A 19703-nucleotide genomic window follows, 5' to 3' on the forward strand; every position below is an offset into this window, starting at 1 on the left:
AGAGTCAAGTGCATTTGAATAGCAGCACCTGGGTGCTTATCTTAGTCCCATGGTAGTAGCAAACATGAGCTTATTAATGTATAAAGTAAATAATGACAGGGTATATTATGTCATGTGGTGCTTGTTTGAAGTTGTATTTATTGATTTTAAGACCTGCTGAGGATCAGATTATATTTTACTATGTCTGATATGTAAATCTTGCCACAAAACGTCTTTAGTGATTTCACGTCTGACACATTTTTAAAATAAGTTAATTTGCTCTAATTGATTCTAATTCATAACAGATCAACAACAAGTCGCTGCATTGGTGCAACATCAGTTTGTGTTTATTTATTTTGTCCCCAAAGGTCCACAAGTTGTCTTTCACAGTCCTGCGTGTCGATCCCCACACAATTTCGGGGCTTTTAACAGTGACAGGAAATACACAAACAGTATAATAACACTTAAATATTGCTATCTATAAATGCTAACCTTTTCAAATAAGATCAGGACCACCTATATCCATCCTTTAACACTCATTCAGACTCTTTCAGGAAGTTGGGGTTTCCATCCGTGGTACATTCATGTGGTTTCTTACAGGCAGGCAGGCAGAAACTAGTGATAAGTGTAGACCAAACAAAGCACTGCCAAATCACATAAGCAGCTAAATCCATAAAGCTACTCTGAGATGAAAAGGCTCCCGGGTTGATTCCTCACAGGTTCAAGGAAAAACCTGGTGGGGAAACCTTTTTTTTTCTTTTTTTTCTTTTTTAAGAAAACAGAAGCACAGAGGTGATACAAAGCTAAGAAACAAGTCAAGCTATGATTAAGAAAAGCTTATCGGCATCAGTATTTAAAGTGTTTGGCTCCAAAAGTCACAATGACTTGTATGAATGATTAGAACAACATAAATTACAGAATATTAAAAAAAAAGAAACTAAAAAACTACAGTATTTTCATCACAAAATTGATTAAAAACACCTTAAATGTCATTGAAGTTAAAAATACTGAATGACAAATAAGACAATGAATAGATTTTTTTATGTTTTGGAGCCAAACTCTTCTTTAGTTACATCCAACATAAAAGGCCCTCTGGTAGGTGATTTATTTTGGTTGTACCACAGACTGAAGTAAACTCACTTTATCGCAACAGATCATGAATAGCAAAAAAGAAGATAAATACAATAATTCAGATAAAGTGCACAAGTGCTCGTTCAAAGAAATAAAATTTAAAATAAAAGTGGGACACACATATACATTCATCGGGAGTTCATTCACACAGACGCACAACACACAACGTTCAAGTGGGCCAGACAGCCAGTTAACACGTCAGAAACCAAAACCTCCCAAACGGGTGTGTGCTGTTGTGTTGGTCAGCGAGTGTCGATAAGGCAGGCAGACAGCCAATTGTAAAACACTAACTTGGTCATGTGACATACCTCAGACCCGACAGAGTTCTGACAACGACAGGAGAACGCCTTTTCAAGTGTCTGAAGTGAAGGTGAAGTCTTACCGATTAATAAAGTTATTTAATCATTTTTAGGTAAAAAAAAAAGTTCATATTATTTTGTGCTAGCTTTGACACTGTAGCGTTCTGCTGTTAGCTAGCTGCTAGCAGACTGTTAGCTGGATTTGCGTCGCTGCATTAGCATGTGTAACCTTAGAGACAACTTATCTTTGAATAGGCAGCCTGGAGGCAACTGTATCGCTTTCTGCATTAATGTAGCTTATAAATAAATGTAACTGAAAAAAAATGAAACCAGCAGGACTTTTTGGTTTTTCCATTTTTCCGATACATTCCTGCCTATAAAAAAAAAAAAGCTTCACAGAGCTTTATTCATGAAATGCTCAATGCTTTAGTGCTGATGTGTGGAAAGCAGACAAACCTTCACTCTGGGTTGTCTTTTTTTCTGCCCGTGCTTTTCACAGTCCTTCCAGGATCTGTCATGTCATTGTCAGAACTCTGTCGTTTACTTCTGTAACAGTGACCCTTTTTTAAAAATCTCTATGTCCATTCCCCTCCTCCTCCTCCTCTGTGCAGTGAAAGCGAGATTCAAGTGCAGCTTCATCCTCCAAAGTAAACTTTAACTTTCACAAGTGTTACAGAAACTTGCTGCCCTTTTACGACCGTCCACACAAGGAATGGCTCATGCAGACTCATGCACACTGCAAATAATACAATTTCAAGGTCGTCCGAATATAAATAGAGGAAAAATGTCAAAATAAAGCCACAATAACTGAGTACAAAGTCCACATTCATTCACACGTTTTTAAAAACACCCTCCTCATCCTCGGCAAGCATCCTCGGCAAGCATCCTCTGCTTTCCCAGCAATCACCATCTCTCTGCTGTGCTTGGTGACGTTTCACCGTATTTCATAATTTCAGTTCTCGTGGAAAATTTGTACCTCTTGTGGTTTTTTTTCTTGCTCTCTCTCTTTTTTTTTTCTTTTTTTTGCTTAAGTAGCCAAGGCATTTTGCACCAAGGAGTAAACATAAATCATCATCTTATAAATCTCAGAGGTAGAACCCTGACAATTTGCTCAGAGAGTAGATTGGCAGGTAGAAAGAGAAGACAGACCAACGTAAACAGATGCTGTCTGTGTTTAAGACGGTGTCTGTGAGTCGCAAAAGCAGCAAACGAGAGATGACACGAGGAAAAAAAAAGCTGTTACAAGTTTAAATGTAAATGTTCGGGGTTGTTTCTGTGCAATCCTGAGAGCTGCTTTTCTCTCAGACGTAGAGGATGACGTTGCTGTCTGCAGGACAGTGAAGGCCTTCGGCGGAGGGGTTCACAGCTCGGCACGAGGGGGGCTGGGGCTGCTGGCCGGCCGCCGGGTGACAGCTTTTCGGGTGAGGAGAGTCACAGTCGTCCGACGTCAGCTCTGCGATGTCGTCTGACTGAGTGTCTGACATCTCCAGGTCGCTGCGGATGCTCTCCGGCTGAGCCAGGGTGACGTCTCTGAGCCCCTCCCTGATTGACGTTCCCGGTGACAGCCCCAGTGCCGAGCCAGACAACGCCCCGCCCCTTCTGGAGCTGCAGTCCTGAGGCTCCTCCCCTCCTGAGGCGGTCGCCATGGCAGCACAGCCCGGATGCGGGGTTAAGTCCTCTTCGCTGGTCAGGCAGAGATGGCTGGGTTTGGTCTCAATGTCCACCTGGATCTCCAGGTTGGTGCACTCCCTGCAGAGTCACATGATTTAAAACACGTCAGTTGGTGTGAAAGAAGAAATATCAGATAAGACAACATCTACTGCACAGATTCAGCTCAAATAGGAAGCTAGTGGTAGGGTTCACCTGTAGATTGTAAATAAGATGGAAGTAGCCTCTGAAAAATGAAGCCCCTTTATGGATGTATGGTGAACCTGAAGTTCTTTAAACAGCCAGCAGGGGGCATCTAATCAGTTTCTTAAAAATGTGAGAAATTAGCTGCGCCTATCAGTTGATTTATGAGCTTGGTAAAAAAAAATTTATGAATACATCTCACCTGGTAAATTAAATCAAAATATGATTGAAACAGATGATAAAGTAGGGTATGCACTAGGAAAGAAAAGTGTTGCTCAATAACAATGAGGTTAAAAAAAGTTTTATTCTTTTCTGCCTTAAGATGAAAGACAATTTTGCAAATAACTTGCTGTAATTTTCCATGTTTTAGAGGCAAAATCCATCAGGTTACATCACCAGCTACACAAAAACGCCCGCACATAAATGCAAAGCTCAATTTCACAGAACCTGCATGCATGGGTTGTTAAAGAGAAAGATTAGAAACAAAAGGAACACCGTTGACTCTCTTTAAGAGCAGCTGCAGACCTTTCTGAAGCGATAAGATGTCATGATTCATTTCATGTTAGTGCCTGTTAAAGTAAAGCTCTATATAATCTAGAGAAAGATCGACACAGCTTTAGAAGACGGCAGCATGATATCATGGTGTAAAACTGCCAAGTCCACAGATTAGTTTTAATGCTGTTATCTCAACCACATCAAATCCCACATCTGCTGGAGCAGCAGAAGGAGAGAGAAGAGAAGTTTCCTCTCCTACCTGTCAGGTAGAGTGTAGGAGGAGATGATGGATCCGGCCATTCCTCGGGTGCTGGCACAGTCGCTCCCGGCTCCCAGGCTGCCCGTCTCTCTCTGGGCTGATTCTTTGGCAAGTTCCCCTGCTTGAACCTCCAGCCTGAAGCATTAAAATGCCCACATTAGCATTAAACATCAACCAGCATTTGCACAGCATAAATATAAAAAATTACATCCATTGGTACCAAAACAAGCCTTGTACTCTTGAACTCTTGAGCTTTAGTTACTTCATCCCTTATCCTCACCTGCTGTACTTGCTTGTGCGAGTCCCCAGAGCGCCACTGGCCAGGGTGTTAAAGTGTGGCGTGTCGCCCAGAGTCCCTGGGGCTACGGAGAGCCCCTCGCTGGGAGAGGTGGTGCTAAGACCACTGACCGCCCCTTCCAGACTGCTCTCACCGAGGCTCGGAGACTTGAGGGCTCGCCAGGCGTCCGCCACTGCGTGATTGTACAGGAAACATTAGCTTTAGTTTAAAGACGCCAGCAGCTACATCCACTTTGCTGAAAATGTTACCAGCTCAGCGTACCCACCTGTGATTGGCCCATCGTCCTCATCAAAGTCGATCCGCACACCACGCCCTTTTCCTCTGCTCACACCACAACCACCTCCTCTGCACAGAGAGATGGGCACGACTCCGTACACGTAGGCCAACATGATGGGCACACCGATGCCTGTGAGAGGGGCAAAGCCAAGCAAACACACGTCTAACACCCGTTTGTCTAATTTTAATATCACTCGACGTATAAAATTTCACAGAAATAAAAAACAAAAAAAAATGTGATTTATTGTGTCTTTTTCTTGGCTGTTATTTTGCTTTCACATACGATGAGGCACAAAGAATCAACTGTATAAACTGCAGCAAGACACCGATTATGCTGGTTTCTTCAAAACAGCTCTTGCTTGTTGTGGTTTTGTTGCTTGAATTATGACTTATGCAAGAATAAAGAAAGAAAAAGAGAAGGTGAAATAACACCTTTCATTATCCAGAAACATGCAGTACTTTTCATTTCGCATCAAAGCTCTTTCCTTGTTTGAGGCTATCACCAGTGATGTGTCTAGACAAACTGTCCTCTTTCCTTTTTTTTTTTCTTGGCCATCATCTTCAAACGATCGTGACACATAATATCTGACGGCCCCGTCGGGTTTCTTACCCACGCTGACGGCTGCGATGACAGGAGCGGTGATGATTGACAGGGCCACGCCCCCCGTGATGGCCAGATTCCTTCGGTGACGAGACGTCTTCTTCAGCTCGTAGTGGGCGTGGATCTGTGGGAGAGGAGAGGGACGCACGCTGTTTAACACAAACGCTTCATGACAAAGGAGGAGGTGGTGGTTAATGGATATCTGGCGTTTTGGTGAATCGAAATGACAAGAACGTAAACACAGAAATTATCGAATTCACTGTGATTATTTAATTAAATTTCAATTCAATTCAATTTTTTTCTTATATAGCACCAAATCACAACATAAGTCGCCTCAAGGCACTTCATATTTACAGGTTTTATGATCAACTATAATAACAGTGAATATGTTTTGGGATGTGTGCTGCTCATTTATCACTGTTTCTGTTGTTTCCTACTTATTTTCTTTATGTTTCAATAGATTTGTAATTGATTTTTAGCTCATAGAAGAGCTTTATTGTCTATGTTGCCATTGCTTGACTGGGATACAAAACAAGCAGCTCTTATTTCAAAATTATGTTGAAAAAAGCCGATCTTTGCCTTTCACTTGATATCTTTAGTTCCTCCTAACTCACACAGGAACTCGGCTACGAGTCAAATTTCCCGAGAATCCCCCAGATTTATGTTTCTACATCTACGTGCTTTTTCAGTGTCGGTGGTGTAACCGAGGACATGGCTCTTTTGTATTTTAGGCAAATTCAAAGTATATGAAATATCAGACGTGTGGGACAAACACTTCAATCTGCAGCTGCTTGCTAACACAAACACAGAAAAACAACTATGAGCCCATTTCGCTAGGCCTCATTGAGTGACATTAAAGCAAGTTTTCCCTGCAGGGATTTGCCCCAAATTACCACAGAGGTAATATATTACTCTGAAACTTCAAAGTTTCCTTCTCAAGAACTGAATCTGTGTCGCGACTTGTCGTAGAGGAACAAAGACTTCCTGGAAGGTTATTAACTACCTGAGATGGCACGCCTGGAGAAATTTCAACACGAGGGAAAGAAACAGAGTGGGTGAGCCGCTGCGTAGCTCTCAAACAGGCTTTCATAAGTTTGCAGTTTCATTGTTATCCACAAGAGAGCGCTGTAGTATGTTAATGCACCACAAATCTCCTGACAAACGCCCACTGTCAGTTTACTTCACTCTAAATGAGGGGCTGTTGTCTCTTACTAAATACAATTTTTTCCTCTGACAATAGAAAAGTATAGCCATCTGTGAAAAAACATGACACAGCTGTGATTTACAGGAACAAAAGGAGACTTTAGAGGCTTTAAAAAAGCTGTTTTCTTTTTTTTTTTATATAGAATGAATGAGGTTTTTACTTAGAATAGAAAGAAAAAACAAAAGAAACAGAGTTTTTCTACATAAGAGGGAAAGCTTTGAACTAAATAGGAAGCAGAAGGAAATGAAATTCACAGTGTTTCTGTTTTACATCGTATGACGCTTTCACACAGCAGCCTAAGTTTAACTACATCTATCAAACGGGGACAGGACCGAGGTCTGTGTGGAGGTCAGTGTGAATGGAAAGTATCTGGTGATTCTGATGGGATCTGAAAGTGCTTTTCGTCATTTCTAGAAAACTTCTGACGCCGCGCTGAAACTTAGAAAAGATTTTGGTTCTGCAACGCTGTACATTCCAGATCGTCACTGAAGCAGGATTGTGAAAGAGTGACTGCAGAAGTGCTGCTAACTGTTTAAGTGTGTCGCCACATCTGTGTGGTTTGTGCTTCTGGTTTCTTTAGCTGTGCGGATGGTTGATAAACGTCAAGTGGCGAGACCTTACAGATTAAAAAAAAAGAAAAAAAAGGTGCCGCTTGGCGTGAAAGACACTTAAAAATCCACTTTGTAGACAAAGTGCAGCTTTAGATTATAAACAGTTTCACAACATGTTGAAGTTTCCATTTAGAGAGCTTCTATTTCCTTTTATTGACTCGTCTATGAAATACTTCAAAACTGAGTGAGACATAAACAGGAAATTAATTTTATTTTGTAACTTTTAAAAAAGTATCTAAAATTAGAATACACGTTAAATACTCTGTAATTATTTTCTCAGATAACTAATTATCTGAGAACAGTGAAATGTGTCTGAACAGTGAAAAATGCCAGCCACACGTGCCTGAACCCTCCTGGGCTGTGTAAGGTTAGCACTTAGTCCTGGCTGATCCTAGCCTCTCCCTGTCTGAGGAGTTCAAGTTGCGCCTGTCTGGCTGCCAACGTGCAAAACAAACAGACTTAGAAACTCATCTGTCCCAGCTGTCATCAGCCCTTGAAATGACTCACTATGTTCTTCATGTTGCCTTTTTATTCTGGATTCTGGGACATTTATTGTTTATTTAATATCATTGATACTTGAAAATCAGGTTCTGTAAGACTGCCACTGCTGATATAAATATATATATTAATTCAGGTTAAATACACTGTGTAAAAACCTTCTTCACAGTGAAGCTGAACGAGCACAAAAAAGTAAAAATCTAAAGAAAAGTGACCTCATTCATATTTCTGCAGGTTTCTCACCTTACGGCCGACGTAAACTGGGATGCCGATGACCATGGCGGGAACAGCGATGCCTGCGATGAGAGTGATGCCAACCGGAGCGCCGATCAGAGTTCCCAACTGCCACAAAATCTTCTTCTTCCTGCTCCACGGCTTCTTGCCCCAGAAGGTGCAGCCAGATGGACTGATGGAGGGAAAGAGGGAAGAGAATGCACAGAGTTAGGTATCTACATTTGAAGGATCAGACGCAGGTGTGTAAAGTCGAACAGGACGTGTGAGTACCTGAGGTAGTGCAGATCGGAGATCTCCTTCATGCAGAGCCAGCAGAACTCGCAGCCGCAGACGGCACAGGTCATGTGATTGCAGCTCCCGTCGTTCATCTTGATGATGTAGGCGCCACAGCGGGGGCATGGCTTGATGTCATCAGCTGGAGACAAAGAGATGAAATATGAGCTTAAGAGGTGCAGGGACGTTTTGTTTAGTGTGAGAATGTGTTTTTATTCAGTCTATTGCGAGAGGAAATTTTTTTATTAGAAGATGAGCTTCTAAGCATTTCAGCCTTTTCTAACGCTTCAACCATCAGTTAACCTTTAAGGGAAGAAACTGTGGCACCACAGGTGTGGATGCAAGTGTTAGCAGTTCTCTGTCTCTTTGTGTAAGCCCCGTCCATATCCCACTAAACTGCTAAGAAATAAGTTGGATGGACACCCATCCTGCGTATCAAAGTGTCCTCCAGTCGCCAGTCTTTTGAAGCTATTACAGGCATAGAAGGATTAAAACAATAAAACACAATATATGTTTCGCCAATAATGATGTGAAACTCTTGATCTTTGTTTTTACTTATTATTGTCTCTGAAGGAAATGACACTACACCCACGGTGTGGGTAGTGTCTGTATTAAAACAAAAATTCCAGTAAATCGTTTTAACACAATGTCAGGTGCAGTTTTTAACAGGAAGTGGAGCTGGTGTGTTGTTGTGGAAAACACCCTGGGAGGAAAACAGCAAACGGGACAAACTGAACGTAACACGCAAATGTGAGGTGGAAAACACAGACCTGTTTCATCTCCAAGCAAATAAGTCTCACTGGGATTACTGACCATCATCAAAGAAAGCCAGAGCAGTAGGACAGAAGCACCCACACAATAGCAGGAAATCACAAACGGTACTCGAGCTTGGCTTTAATATTCTGGCTTCATTTCATCATAAGGCCAAACTAGGAAGCCTGTGTGGGTGTCTGCTTCATTTCTGCCTGTCCAAACTAATACATAACCCTGGAGTTTCCAAACCAGTCTAAACAAGTCTCACTTTTCCACATTAGTTTCTCACATCTTTCAACTTTCTTTTTCTTGATGAAAAAGAAAAATCGAATTAGAACTTAAATAACAGAAAAACTCCAAAAGTGCTCTCTTTGGGTCTTTTCCTGAGGGTAATAAGCTCAAACCTCATTAGAGTAATGGATCATTAGGCTCGCTGCAGCACTTTGTCCTCTAATGCATTTTGAGTCAATTCGCTGTGAGTTTGAATTCTGGTTGCAGGGAACGCTCTCTGCTCTTTAAAGGGCATTTTGGCATTTTAACTTGAAGTGACTCTGGCAGATGTGGTTGATGTGTGCGTGTAGGAGTAGTTGTTATTGCTGCGCTCTGTATTCTGCTGACATCACTCTGCTGCTCACTCCCTCTGGTATCTCGCTTTCGTCCTCTCTTTCTTCCCCTCCTCTCTCTTCATCTTATCTCTATATATTTCCCTCCTTATCATATCTTCTTTTTCTCCTCCTCTCTGTGTTTGTCTGAATCCCGTTGACTAAGCAGCAGGTATCAGCAGACAGACAGACAGGCTGACACAGAGGGAGAAGCCTGGAGTTTTTTTTATGAGTCAGTTTCGGGTGCTTGGATTGTTGTCCGTCCTTCTGAAGCGTTGGCACAGAGAGGCGAAACTGGAAGTGGCGAATTAAAGAGAGAGAGATGAGGGCAGCTGGAGAGATTTCCCTAATAAATGTTTAATCAAAACAGGATTAAAGGCGCGCATGCAAGTAAGAATGTTTGCACACGAAGGCTGTTGTTTGTCTGTAGAGATTTTCATGATTGTATCTATTATCACTACAACAAGTATGTTAGGGGACAAAATATACAGTTTTCTTGCTAAGAGCTGGATGAGAGGAGGGAAAACCAGTTAAATATGAACCAGCAGCAGCAACGGGAGTTAGCTTAGCACCGAAACTTCAAATTGACCAATTAGCATGTTCGTTGGAATATTTCTTTATTCCATGTAAAACAGAACAGCAGAAGTGAGTCTAAAAATAGAATGGGAAATGAGCTAGCATTCAGCATTTCTAGTTCCCTTTTAGGACCAAATACGCAAGTAACATCCATTCTTTCAATGCTTTAACAAGCTAAATGTGGCTGAAAAAGCTGCTCTGAACATTCGGTTCAGCAGAGGAGTTACGCTGCACCTGTGGCATAGGTACACATTTCAAACATACGTCCTAAGGGCTTCGAAAAGCTCGCCAAAGGCTACAGATCGTCCCACTGGACGGTTTTAGGAAATGTGACAACTGGAAAAGAAATGGAGAACACTATTGCTACAATATTTAGTTATTTAAATATAAAAAAGAGACATGTTCTGTTTTTATTCACAGTAATTATGAATTAAATGAACTGCCGGTATATTTTAACTTGGGATTTCTTTGCTACAGCTATTTTGTTTTATCATGTAGAAAAACTGAGACTTTTCCTTGAATTAATGAATAATTGCGTAGTTAAACCTCTAGGGAAACAGGTGTGTCTTTTTATATAATGTTAGTATTAGGCAACACTGTAGTTTCACTGGGCTACAATATAAAAAAACCTAAAGATAAAAAACTTACTTCAACTTACAGCTGAACCGTTTCTGAGTCTTAAAAGAGAAATTATTCCAAAACTTTGATCTAATAAAGTTTAGACTGAGAAATGTTTTGGTGTTGTTTCAAATGCAGGCTGACAGGATGCACAGCACCGCAGTCTTGAAACTATCAAGTGAAGAAACTGTGATATAAATAGTGCCTCATGCTTGATTGAACGCTGAACACTTCCTCCAGCGGTGGGAACACTGAGAGCCTGGTACGACTGACGCGAGACGAGTTTGACTCAGCGCTTTGACAGACTGAGAAGAGATGTGACAGAGACAGACAGAGACAGAAAGTTCTCAGAGGTGTGAAAGTATTTTCAGGATGGAAACGCTGGTGAGAAGATTTTATCTGCCTGCACAAAGCGCGCAGACATCTGCACGGCGAGGGTTAGTCCCTCTTTGACTCTGTGTTGTGTCTGTGATTGACACTGGTTTGTGAGGCTTCAGGTACTCACCGGGTCCTTGCTCCTGCGTGTAGCTGGGCGAGTGGTTGCTGTGGGTGTGCAGAGATTGCGCCCTCTGCTGGCGGGCCGAGTCGCAGGTCTGGTTGGGGTGCCAGGCCTGTTTGCAGTGGTAGCAAAACTCCGCGCCGCAGCCTTCTCTGCGACAAACCAGCCGGGGACAGCTGGCACAGCCCGAGGCGATGACGGCGAACCTGAGAGGAACAGACGGAGGAGGGACGTTCAAACAAATGAGTCAAATGACAAAGTCAGAAAAGTTTTGAGGCCCTAATTGGAAAATAATAACGCTCAAGGCGGTGTTAAGAAGCTCAAACTGATTAAATGGGTTGCTGGTGCTGTTGATCCCACTGAGAATTAATGTCCCAAAATGCTGGGCCATATGTTTGAGTCTGAGCAATTCCCACACATACCATCCACACCTATAACTGAACAGCCATGCATAACCTGCAGAGCACAAAATCTGCAAAAACACAACATTAATACTGCAAGCCACACTTATCCCTTCGCACACCCATCCACACTTTAAGCTCTTTATCTGTCGCTCACAACAACACATTGAGGTTTATTTGGGGTACAGGATGTTACTCAATGACGCTTCAACTTTTGCAGACTGCTCACAACATCTCTTCGTGCTATCTGTGAACATAGAAAACTTGGTGCTAAACTTTGCTAAAAAAAGAATTACAGTGTGTTTTACAGTCAGCAGTAACAAGTGCTAAATGTGGCCATTGTAACACGTCACATGCGGTTTGTGCTCTTTCTGTCTCTTTCTGATGTGACAAACAAAAACGGGGACTCTGACTGAGAGACACTGCACACATAAGAGTCTGTTTGACACTAATTTAAACCATTAGGCTTTAATAAAGAATACTCCTGATTAGCAACTGAGGTCATAAACGGGTAGAAAGGGGATAAAAAAAACCTTAAAGAATCACACTTTTTGCAACACAAGTAGTCGCCCCCTGCTGGCCATTGAAAGCAGTGCAGATTTAACTGTCACAGAATCACCATCAGGCTTTTCAATACAGTCCGAGGTCTTGATGCGCGAGCCATTGGTGCATTTTATTTTTGCAAAGATGATTTTATGTCTTATTGATCTAATTTAAATCTAATCTCTTAACAAAAAGAGCTTAACTTTTGCCTTTATTCTGAAATATTTAAATTGAAGTTGGCAGAAAAATCAAGCTGCAATTTCGCAGCGGCGACTAATGGACACATTACGTAGCCTAAAAGCCCTCTGTAGACTGAGAGGAGAGAGAAGATTTGATCAATAGAGCAATCACTTACTAACATCACTGAGAGAGAAGGGAAAAAAGATGGGATGAGGTCAATCGATACGGATTTCACAAAGTACGATAGTGAGAATAGAGACGGAGAGCAGCAGAGTGCTAACTGGGAATATACAGCTGTATTGGAGTAATGACACAAATGTGTTTCGCAGTAAGGCGGTCAGATTGGGAAACCAGCCGTTGCTTTGCGCTAATCAAGATCGGAACGTGAGGTAGAAATAAACCTCCTAACTTCTACAGCACAGTGCAGAAAACTTAAACCACTCTTCATTTCTTTATATCTTGCTAAGAAAAATGGGAAAGATGGTACAGAGATGAATCAAAATGTGAATACATGAATGGAAATACAGTATATGAGGCAAATTTTTCAGCCCAGCTCTTGTGCAGTTTGGCACACCTCAGCCTTTTCTCTCTGTTCCTTCCCTTTCCTTAAGAATGGCTTCCTAACAGCTAACCTCCCCGAACATCATATTAACTGAATAGTGAGATATATCACTCAGATGCTGTGTCGTTTTTTAGACCTGCTACTTCTTCTTTTTTACACCACTTGTCTAGTTTCCTCAAATTTCTTAAGGACACACTGCACACCCTGCTGAGATATGCCTACTTTTCAGCCAACAGCACCTCATTGGTCCAAAAATACTATTTTATGCCTGTCAGACTGTTTTTTTTGGCATTTTATATAGATTCAACTAAGGAAATTAGAACATATTTTTCTTTTTGTTGAGTTTTGGGCCTTTTTTGTATTTGAATGATTCATCGATTAGTTTTAAGGAAGCTTAAGAATCATAAAACATTCCTCTAAAAACAGTCAAGTACAAGGATTGGACTGAAAATGAGTGAAAAAGTAGCCAATGTACAAAGAAATACTTTGATAAACTTTCAGAAAACCTGGAGAATCGTTATTCAAGACCACTTCAACACTTTATTCTAACTTAACCTTTCCCTTTTTATGTAATGACGGTTAAGCAGCACACGTTTAAGGAAATAATGTTAAATATAGCCAAAGCACGGCACGTTGGAGATGATGAGGACGGAAATGAAAGAAGAGTGAGATACTGAGATAGGAGCGAGCGTCAGTCACAGGAGAAATCACAAAGGATGGCTGTCATAAAAGACTGTCAAACAGAGAAGAGAAACATGTTGGGGGAGTGCAAACAAAAGCAAGCAGGGATTTTAAAATAATTCCCTCCCTGAGAAAAACAAAGGTTCTGCCACTTTTCCGCATGGTAGCTGTGCTTTTACGTCCCTCTATCAAGAAGAGGAAGAACGTGGAAGAAGCGATAATGCGACAAACTTGTAATTGTTTTGGCATGCCTCCAACACGCCAACTTCAGCGTGTCCCTCGTTACCACCTCTGCAAGCGGTGTGACAGGCCTGCTCTCAGGACTGAATAAATTAGCAGATATCTGAGCCGACAACAGCTCGCTTCCCCGGACAAGATCAGACAAGAAGTGGCATTTCTGCAGAACCGCAGAGACACTTCAGCCTGCATCTGTTGAGACGTCGGCAACGCTTCCATCTCCAAAACATTTATCCACAAAGATTATTCAGAGTTCATCTATAACAATAGTGCAATATCTTAAAAACTACCCACATTGATTTCATGCTGGTCCCTTAACTGGCTTAATGTTTAAACAAGTGCATAAACTTTGGATCTAAATGATGCAAATAAAAACACAGACATGCTGATTTTGCATTTCTTTCAGTAGCATCAGGACTCTGGTTCGAGGTCTCCTAAACAGCAGCAGAACAGCAGAGAATCACATGAGTAATAAACAAGCTCGATTTGTTTACATTTTTTATAACTCAGTCTAGTTGCTGCATGAAAAACCCCCATTTGTCCTCCACTGGGAACCTTCCTACCACTTCTATAATTTTCCTGTGTATTTTCAGTGGTCATACACAGAGACGTGTTTCCAGGAAGACAAACAGTCCAGAAACAAAGACCTGCTTTCACCTAAGTGCTACTGCTAGCAAGTATTTACAAGGACAAAATATTCCAGTTTGGAAATTTTTTTTTTTTCAGGCAACGTGATGAAACTGGGAAACGATTCCTGTAGAACCAACAGGTGGATGGTGGGGCGGTGGTGGAGTTTAAACAGCAGGCAGCAATGCAGGCAGGGGGAAGGATCGCCAAATTGGAGGGGTGTGATGTAATGTTATGTACTTGAATTGCATTGCAGCGATTTTCTAGTCTCATTCAAAAGGCTTTAACCGTACACTCGCACAGCTCTTGAAATACGTCATCTAGCTCACACCCACAGACTGTTTGAAATCAACATGCAAGTGTTCGGACTGTGGGAGGAAGTACCAGGAGGAAACCCACGTAGGCTCAGCAAGAATGTGCAAACTCCACAAGGAAAGGCCTGGAGGTTTGAGCTAGGAATTGTCTTCCTGTAATGCAACAGTGCTAACCGCTGTGCCGGCCCAGAGGTGTGTTTTGATATTTGATGTGAGGAGAGTGAGTGTGTTCAAAGCTATGCCGCTTGAGTTGACTGCTTGAACTAGCTTTAGACTTGCTCACATTAGTGAAGGAAGTAAGGTTGCTCGCTTATTTGCAGGGGTCACCACAGCAGATGGACGCATGTTTACATTTGGCACTTCCAGACAGCACGCTCCTATTTATCCAGGCTTGCATCCGGCACCAGGAGTATACTCTCCTCCCAGGGAACTTTCACGTGTAAGGGAAGTGTATTAACCTGCACACCACAGACCCATTGCAACAGGCTAAAATTGCAGTGGCAAGTTACTTTGTTGCCTATCAGTACATGAAAGGCACATGTACAGAGGTTACATGAACTCTGGATGATAAACTACATTTTGGCACTAGATTACAAAAGAAAGGCGTTGTGCGGATTTTTTTTAGTAGCTTGAGGCTTGTGATTTTTCATAAAATGAGAAATATTAACCTTATGATGGCGCTACAGTAGAAGGCAGAGCATCACCAAAGCTTTTGAACACAGCGAGCGTGTGTGCACGGCCTATAAAGCGTTTCTTTTTACAAGTAATTTGTCCTCGGGTAAACATCTCGTGCTTTAACTGCTAAATACAGCACAAGTCTGAACCTGTCCTTGACTCAAACAAGCCTGCAAAACTGCTCTTTTTCTGGCTAACTCTGGACAGGCTGTGGCACAAAGTGCAATTTCATTTATGGGACAGATGCCACGCCAGCTTTTTATTGGTGTATTCTGATGCAGCGCAGTCAGCGAATCAGGACTCATGTTTCCAGGGTGGAAAATGGTTGGGTGGGGTTGGGGGGAAACCACAGACAGAATGGGACAAAAATAAGTAAAACAAAAAGGAGACGTGAGATAGGTTAAAGGGGGCATGTAAGATCACGAGCTGAGATGTAAATCTGTAATAACACATGACGGAAACAGAGGAAGAGAGGGAGGAGAAGCGGGGGAGTCATAGGAGTGCTAACATGCTGAAAGGAAACGTGCTCAGACACTCCTGTCAGTGTTCGGCTTCAATGGGAACCACCTGGGAGTGAAACCCTTAACCACACACGCAGACACATGCACAGCAGGAACCGGGATAAACCGACACCAGCATGAAGTCATGGCTCATCAGTCTGACTCACACAGATACACGAAAAACACGAGTGTTCGTTACATCTCAGTCCGAGACGAAGGCACAGAAATTCAGTCCGGCGACTATGTATTGATCGGTTTAATTAAGTCCCAACTCCTGTTACCCTTGGCAACGCTCCTTTTATGCCGCATCGATAGTCACCATGGCAACTGACAGCCAGGGACAGTCTTTGTTCTCACTGGATGCTGAGGTCTGACAATCAGACGGGTCGGGACCTCATTGGCCAGATAAGAAGAGCGGGTCAGAGGTATCCCACTGTGATATGACGGTTATTTAAAAATAAAAAAGATTCACTCAAAACCACAGACTGTGTGTAACAGACGGGTGTAGCCACCATGACATCACCCACTGATTTTAAAGCTTCAACATCAGCATTATAGTCACCCCCATCTTGGAGTTTATTAACCGGACCTGACACTGGAGGATGGATCCGCCTAAGAAAGGAAAGCGTACCCAGCTTTGTAAATGGGACCATCATTTTTTAAATTAACATCGCACCATGCTTATAAGGGCTTCAGACCATAAACCTATCAGGAAAGTGTTTACACAGGTCACAGATCGAGTGAGAAGTAGGGATATTTTTCAAGAGACTTCAGCACAGCATGCTTTCTTGTTCTTATTGTGCAGGTTTAAGTCACTTCCTCGTTGCAACCACTTTTCACACGGTCTGTGGATGGCACCCACACAAAACTCCTACATTTCCCAAATAAGCCTTTAAGTCACTAATGATGACTAAAAGCATACCTAGAATTCAAGCTAAAATGTTAAAACTGTGACAAAACAATTTCCCTGTGAGGATTATTAAAGTTCCCCTGATACCTGATGCTTATCTGTGTTATGATATTTTGAGGTTTTTAGCTTTTCCATCACCTCAGGACAACAGCGTCTTTCAAGATTCATATGAGATTGTGTGATAGGCTTAAAAACACAGTAATTATCTGGTGTTTTTCTCTGTAACTCCCGGCTTCATCGCGAAGCTCATCACACAAACAGACTGAAAGCAGTAAAGACTGGTCTGCCCACATTAGGGCAGCAGAGCAAGCTGCACACGCGACACTCGCGCATTATCCTCCTATAAACAGTTGCCTATTTATATGCCATTCCTCCTGAGGTAAACATCTGGCTCCTTCGCTGCTAAATATACCACTGTTTCCCCGCGCTAACGAGAAAAGTTTGTCTCAAACATCTGCCTCCCGCAGCCAAAAGCGTCACTGATGAGAGCTGCGAGACAGAAGATATTAAAAGATGTTAAATCAGTGCTCCATTAAAGCTGCCGAAACACTTCAGAGGAGAGGAGAAATTCAGGGTAGGCTTATAATTTCTCTACTGATACTCCTTCCTGTTACACGCTGTCATCTGATGCACTTTCATTTGCAAGTATTGATCAGTGCAGTTAGTTTTACTACCTTAATAGTTCAGAAAGACAAAACGGAAAAATCCCCTCTAGCCCAAGAGAAGAGCGAAAGTGAAAGCTCTTTTTTTTTTTCCTTTGTTGGTCTTCTAACCACAATGGTGACATTTACCAGCATTTTACTCACCTGCAGGGGGGTGAGGGAGGTTGTGAAAGTGTTAGCTGCAAACAACTGTCCCTTTTGACGAGGGTAACGGTGCATAATTTACACAATCCACACTGATTATTTGTTCACTTGTCACTTAGACCGTTAACTCCGATCAAATGTCCAATAGAGAAAAAGATAAGATAGAAAAACCAGGTCACATTTACATAACTTTCCATGAAGACATAAACTCTCTCACACACACACGGTGCCCATTCTCAGTTATAAACACTCGATTAACAGCTACGTTCAAGAACTTCACACTTTTTTTTTTGACCGTTTTCGGTTGACGCCTCGTCTCCAGTGAGCAACAGTCTGAAACTGCCTTTATCTCTCAGGTGTGTGTTTGCATGTGTGTGTGTGTGGGTGTGCGCTGCTTTCTCCCCTCTCTCCAGCCCTGCTTGTTTGTGGTGAATAACAATTTGATCTCGTCTGATGTAAAGAAGAGGCTGAGTCACTGCTGCCGTCAGACAGCGGACTGTCCCTGTAAATATGTAGGTCAGCAGCAGTCGACCTCTCCTTTAGTGATACTGGTAATACACACACACACACACACTTTGGTTTTGGTTTATTTTTACCAGCAAACTGGACTAAATTACGTCTGTCCCAACCTCCGTTAGCTCCTGCTGTTCTTTTTTCCACCAGGGCAGGCCAAAGTGTTCTGTCACAGCTGTCTGCATCCAGAGATACTAACAGGTCTATGCAGGTCTTCTACAGGAGACATCAGCCTCTCCTTTACTTTCAGAGACACAGTTTGAACAGGTTAAGCTAACAGGAGAGGCATGTTTCAAACAGACCCAGAGGGAGCCAGGAGACTCATTAAAGAGCTCTGCTTAAAAAGACATTTGCAATATCGATCAAAAAATGCCCGTTGAGGTTCATTTACATCCCCATAGAGAGTAAAACCATCCCACTCATGGATTCAGGCTCAGAGTTGAGCAAACAAGGTGCTTTGAAAACCTGAAGTGGTGAAGATGTGACAGCAGAGCTGTGGCACGATATAATTATAAAGCAATTAATTCCCCACAAAGCAGCGGTGTTTCATTTGGCTGATAAAACTTTCCTTGAATATTTATTATAACCAGAGGGTGATTCATACACGTTTTCTGCTTTCTTAGCTTTTATAAAGTTCCCCAAGTTTGAGTTAAAATGTGTTATTCTGCATTTATGGTCCTCACAGGTTTTTATCTCATATTCTAATAACTTCCTGTCTGGGCAAAAGTAAAATCATGCTGAGCTGAAAGGCACAATGTGTGGCTGCCAGCAGTCATGGATCTGCTTCCTGCACCAGCACAGATGAGCTATAGATTTACTAAAGTAAATAACATCAGTGTGTAATGGTCATGAGGTCATTCCTGACTGTAAAAGTAAAGCAAACAGAGCGTAATGAGAAGAGAAAGGGTGAAAATGAGTTCATTATCCTTTTAAACGCCACAAAGATTGATTTTAAAGATAAATGTTATCCCAGCTTTGTAATACATACAATTACATTACATATAAATGTAAGAAACAGCCAGTGAACTGACTGATTTCATGATGAACGCACAATATATATATATTTATAATAGTCTACAAGTGCTTGATAATATAATCCACCACATACTGCTCTAAAAGCTGCAAAGTCTGGATGAAAGTGCATGCAACTGCTTAAAATCTACTTTTAAAAAATTGGAAAAAGAAGTTTACATATGCCATTAATCCTTGATTATTTTACCTCTTTGAAACAATGCTATACTTGAACTTTATGCACGTAAACACACAGATTATGTGCATTTGCAAACTAAAAAAGGACATTAAAAAAGTATTAATCGTAGCACGAGATGCCTCATCGTTACAAATGTAATATTTCTGCCTTCAAAAGAATAAACTCGTTTTATATAAATGACTCATGACTCCCATGCACGGCTGTACTTTCACAGCCCACAGACTTTCTAAAGCTACTGAAATGAATACAAGAGTGAAAATACTGCATTTTGTTTTTAGATTGTGCCAAATCTTCATTTATTGGGACAAAAATCAGTAACTAATAAACAAAAACCAAAGAGAAACAAATGCACATAAAGGCCCATATAATCAGAGATTTATATAGCTTTGGCTTCCCTCTGTAACAATACCTGTGTTACTATACAAAACCAAAGCAGAAGAATATCACTGAAAATCTGCGTTCTGTCTTCCCACATACACAGACACGC

General features: G+C 41.8%; 1 protein-coding gene across 1 annotated transcript in view; it reads right to left on the minus strand.

Annotated features, from left to right (window-relative positions):
• Positions 1–310: 310 nt before the first annotated feature.
• The window catches only part of rnf19b (ring finger protein 19B), a 43888-nt gene continuing 24495 nt past the window's right edge, over positions 311–19703 (minus strand). The window contains exons 3-10 of the mRNA XM_085395315.1: positions 11064–11263; positions 8007–8151; positions 7746–7908; positions 5199–5313; positions 4578–4718; positions 4295–4484; positions 4015–4149; positions 311–3158 (exon numbers count right to left, since the gene is read on the minus strand). Of these exons, the coding sequence (XP_085251441.1) occupies positions 2711–3158; positions 4015–4149; positions 4295–4484; positions 4578–4718; positions 5199–5313; positions 7746–7908; positions 8007–8151; positions 11064–11263 (1537 nt within the window). The 3' untranslated portion in view covers positions 311–2710. The remainder of the gene's footprint in view (positions 3159–4014; positions 4150–4294; positions 4485–4577; positions 4719–5198; positions 5314–7745; positions 7909–8006; positions 8152–11063; positions 11264–19703) is intronic.

The sequence above is a fragment of the Rhamphochromis longiceps genome, linkage group LG22, assembly GCF_057381845.1.
Source record: "Rhamphochromis longiceps isolate RC_006_pf linkage group LG22, R_longiceps_female_GT1.1, whole genome shotgun sequence".
Classification (NCBI taxonomy): domain Eukaryota; kingdom Metazoa; phylum Chordata; class Actinopteri; order Cichliformes; family Cichlidae; genus Rhamphochromis; species Rhamphochromis longiceps.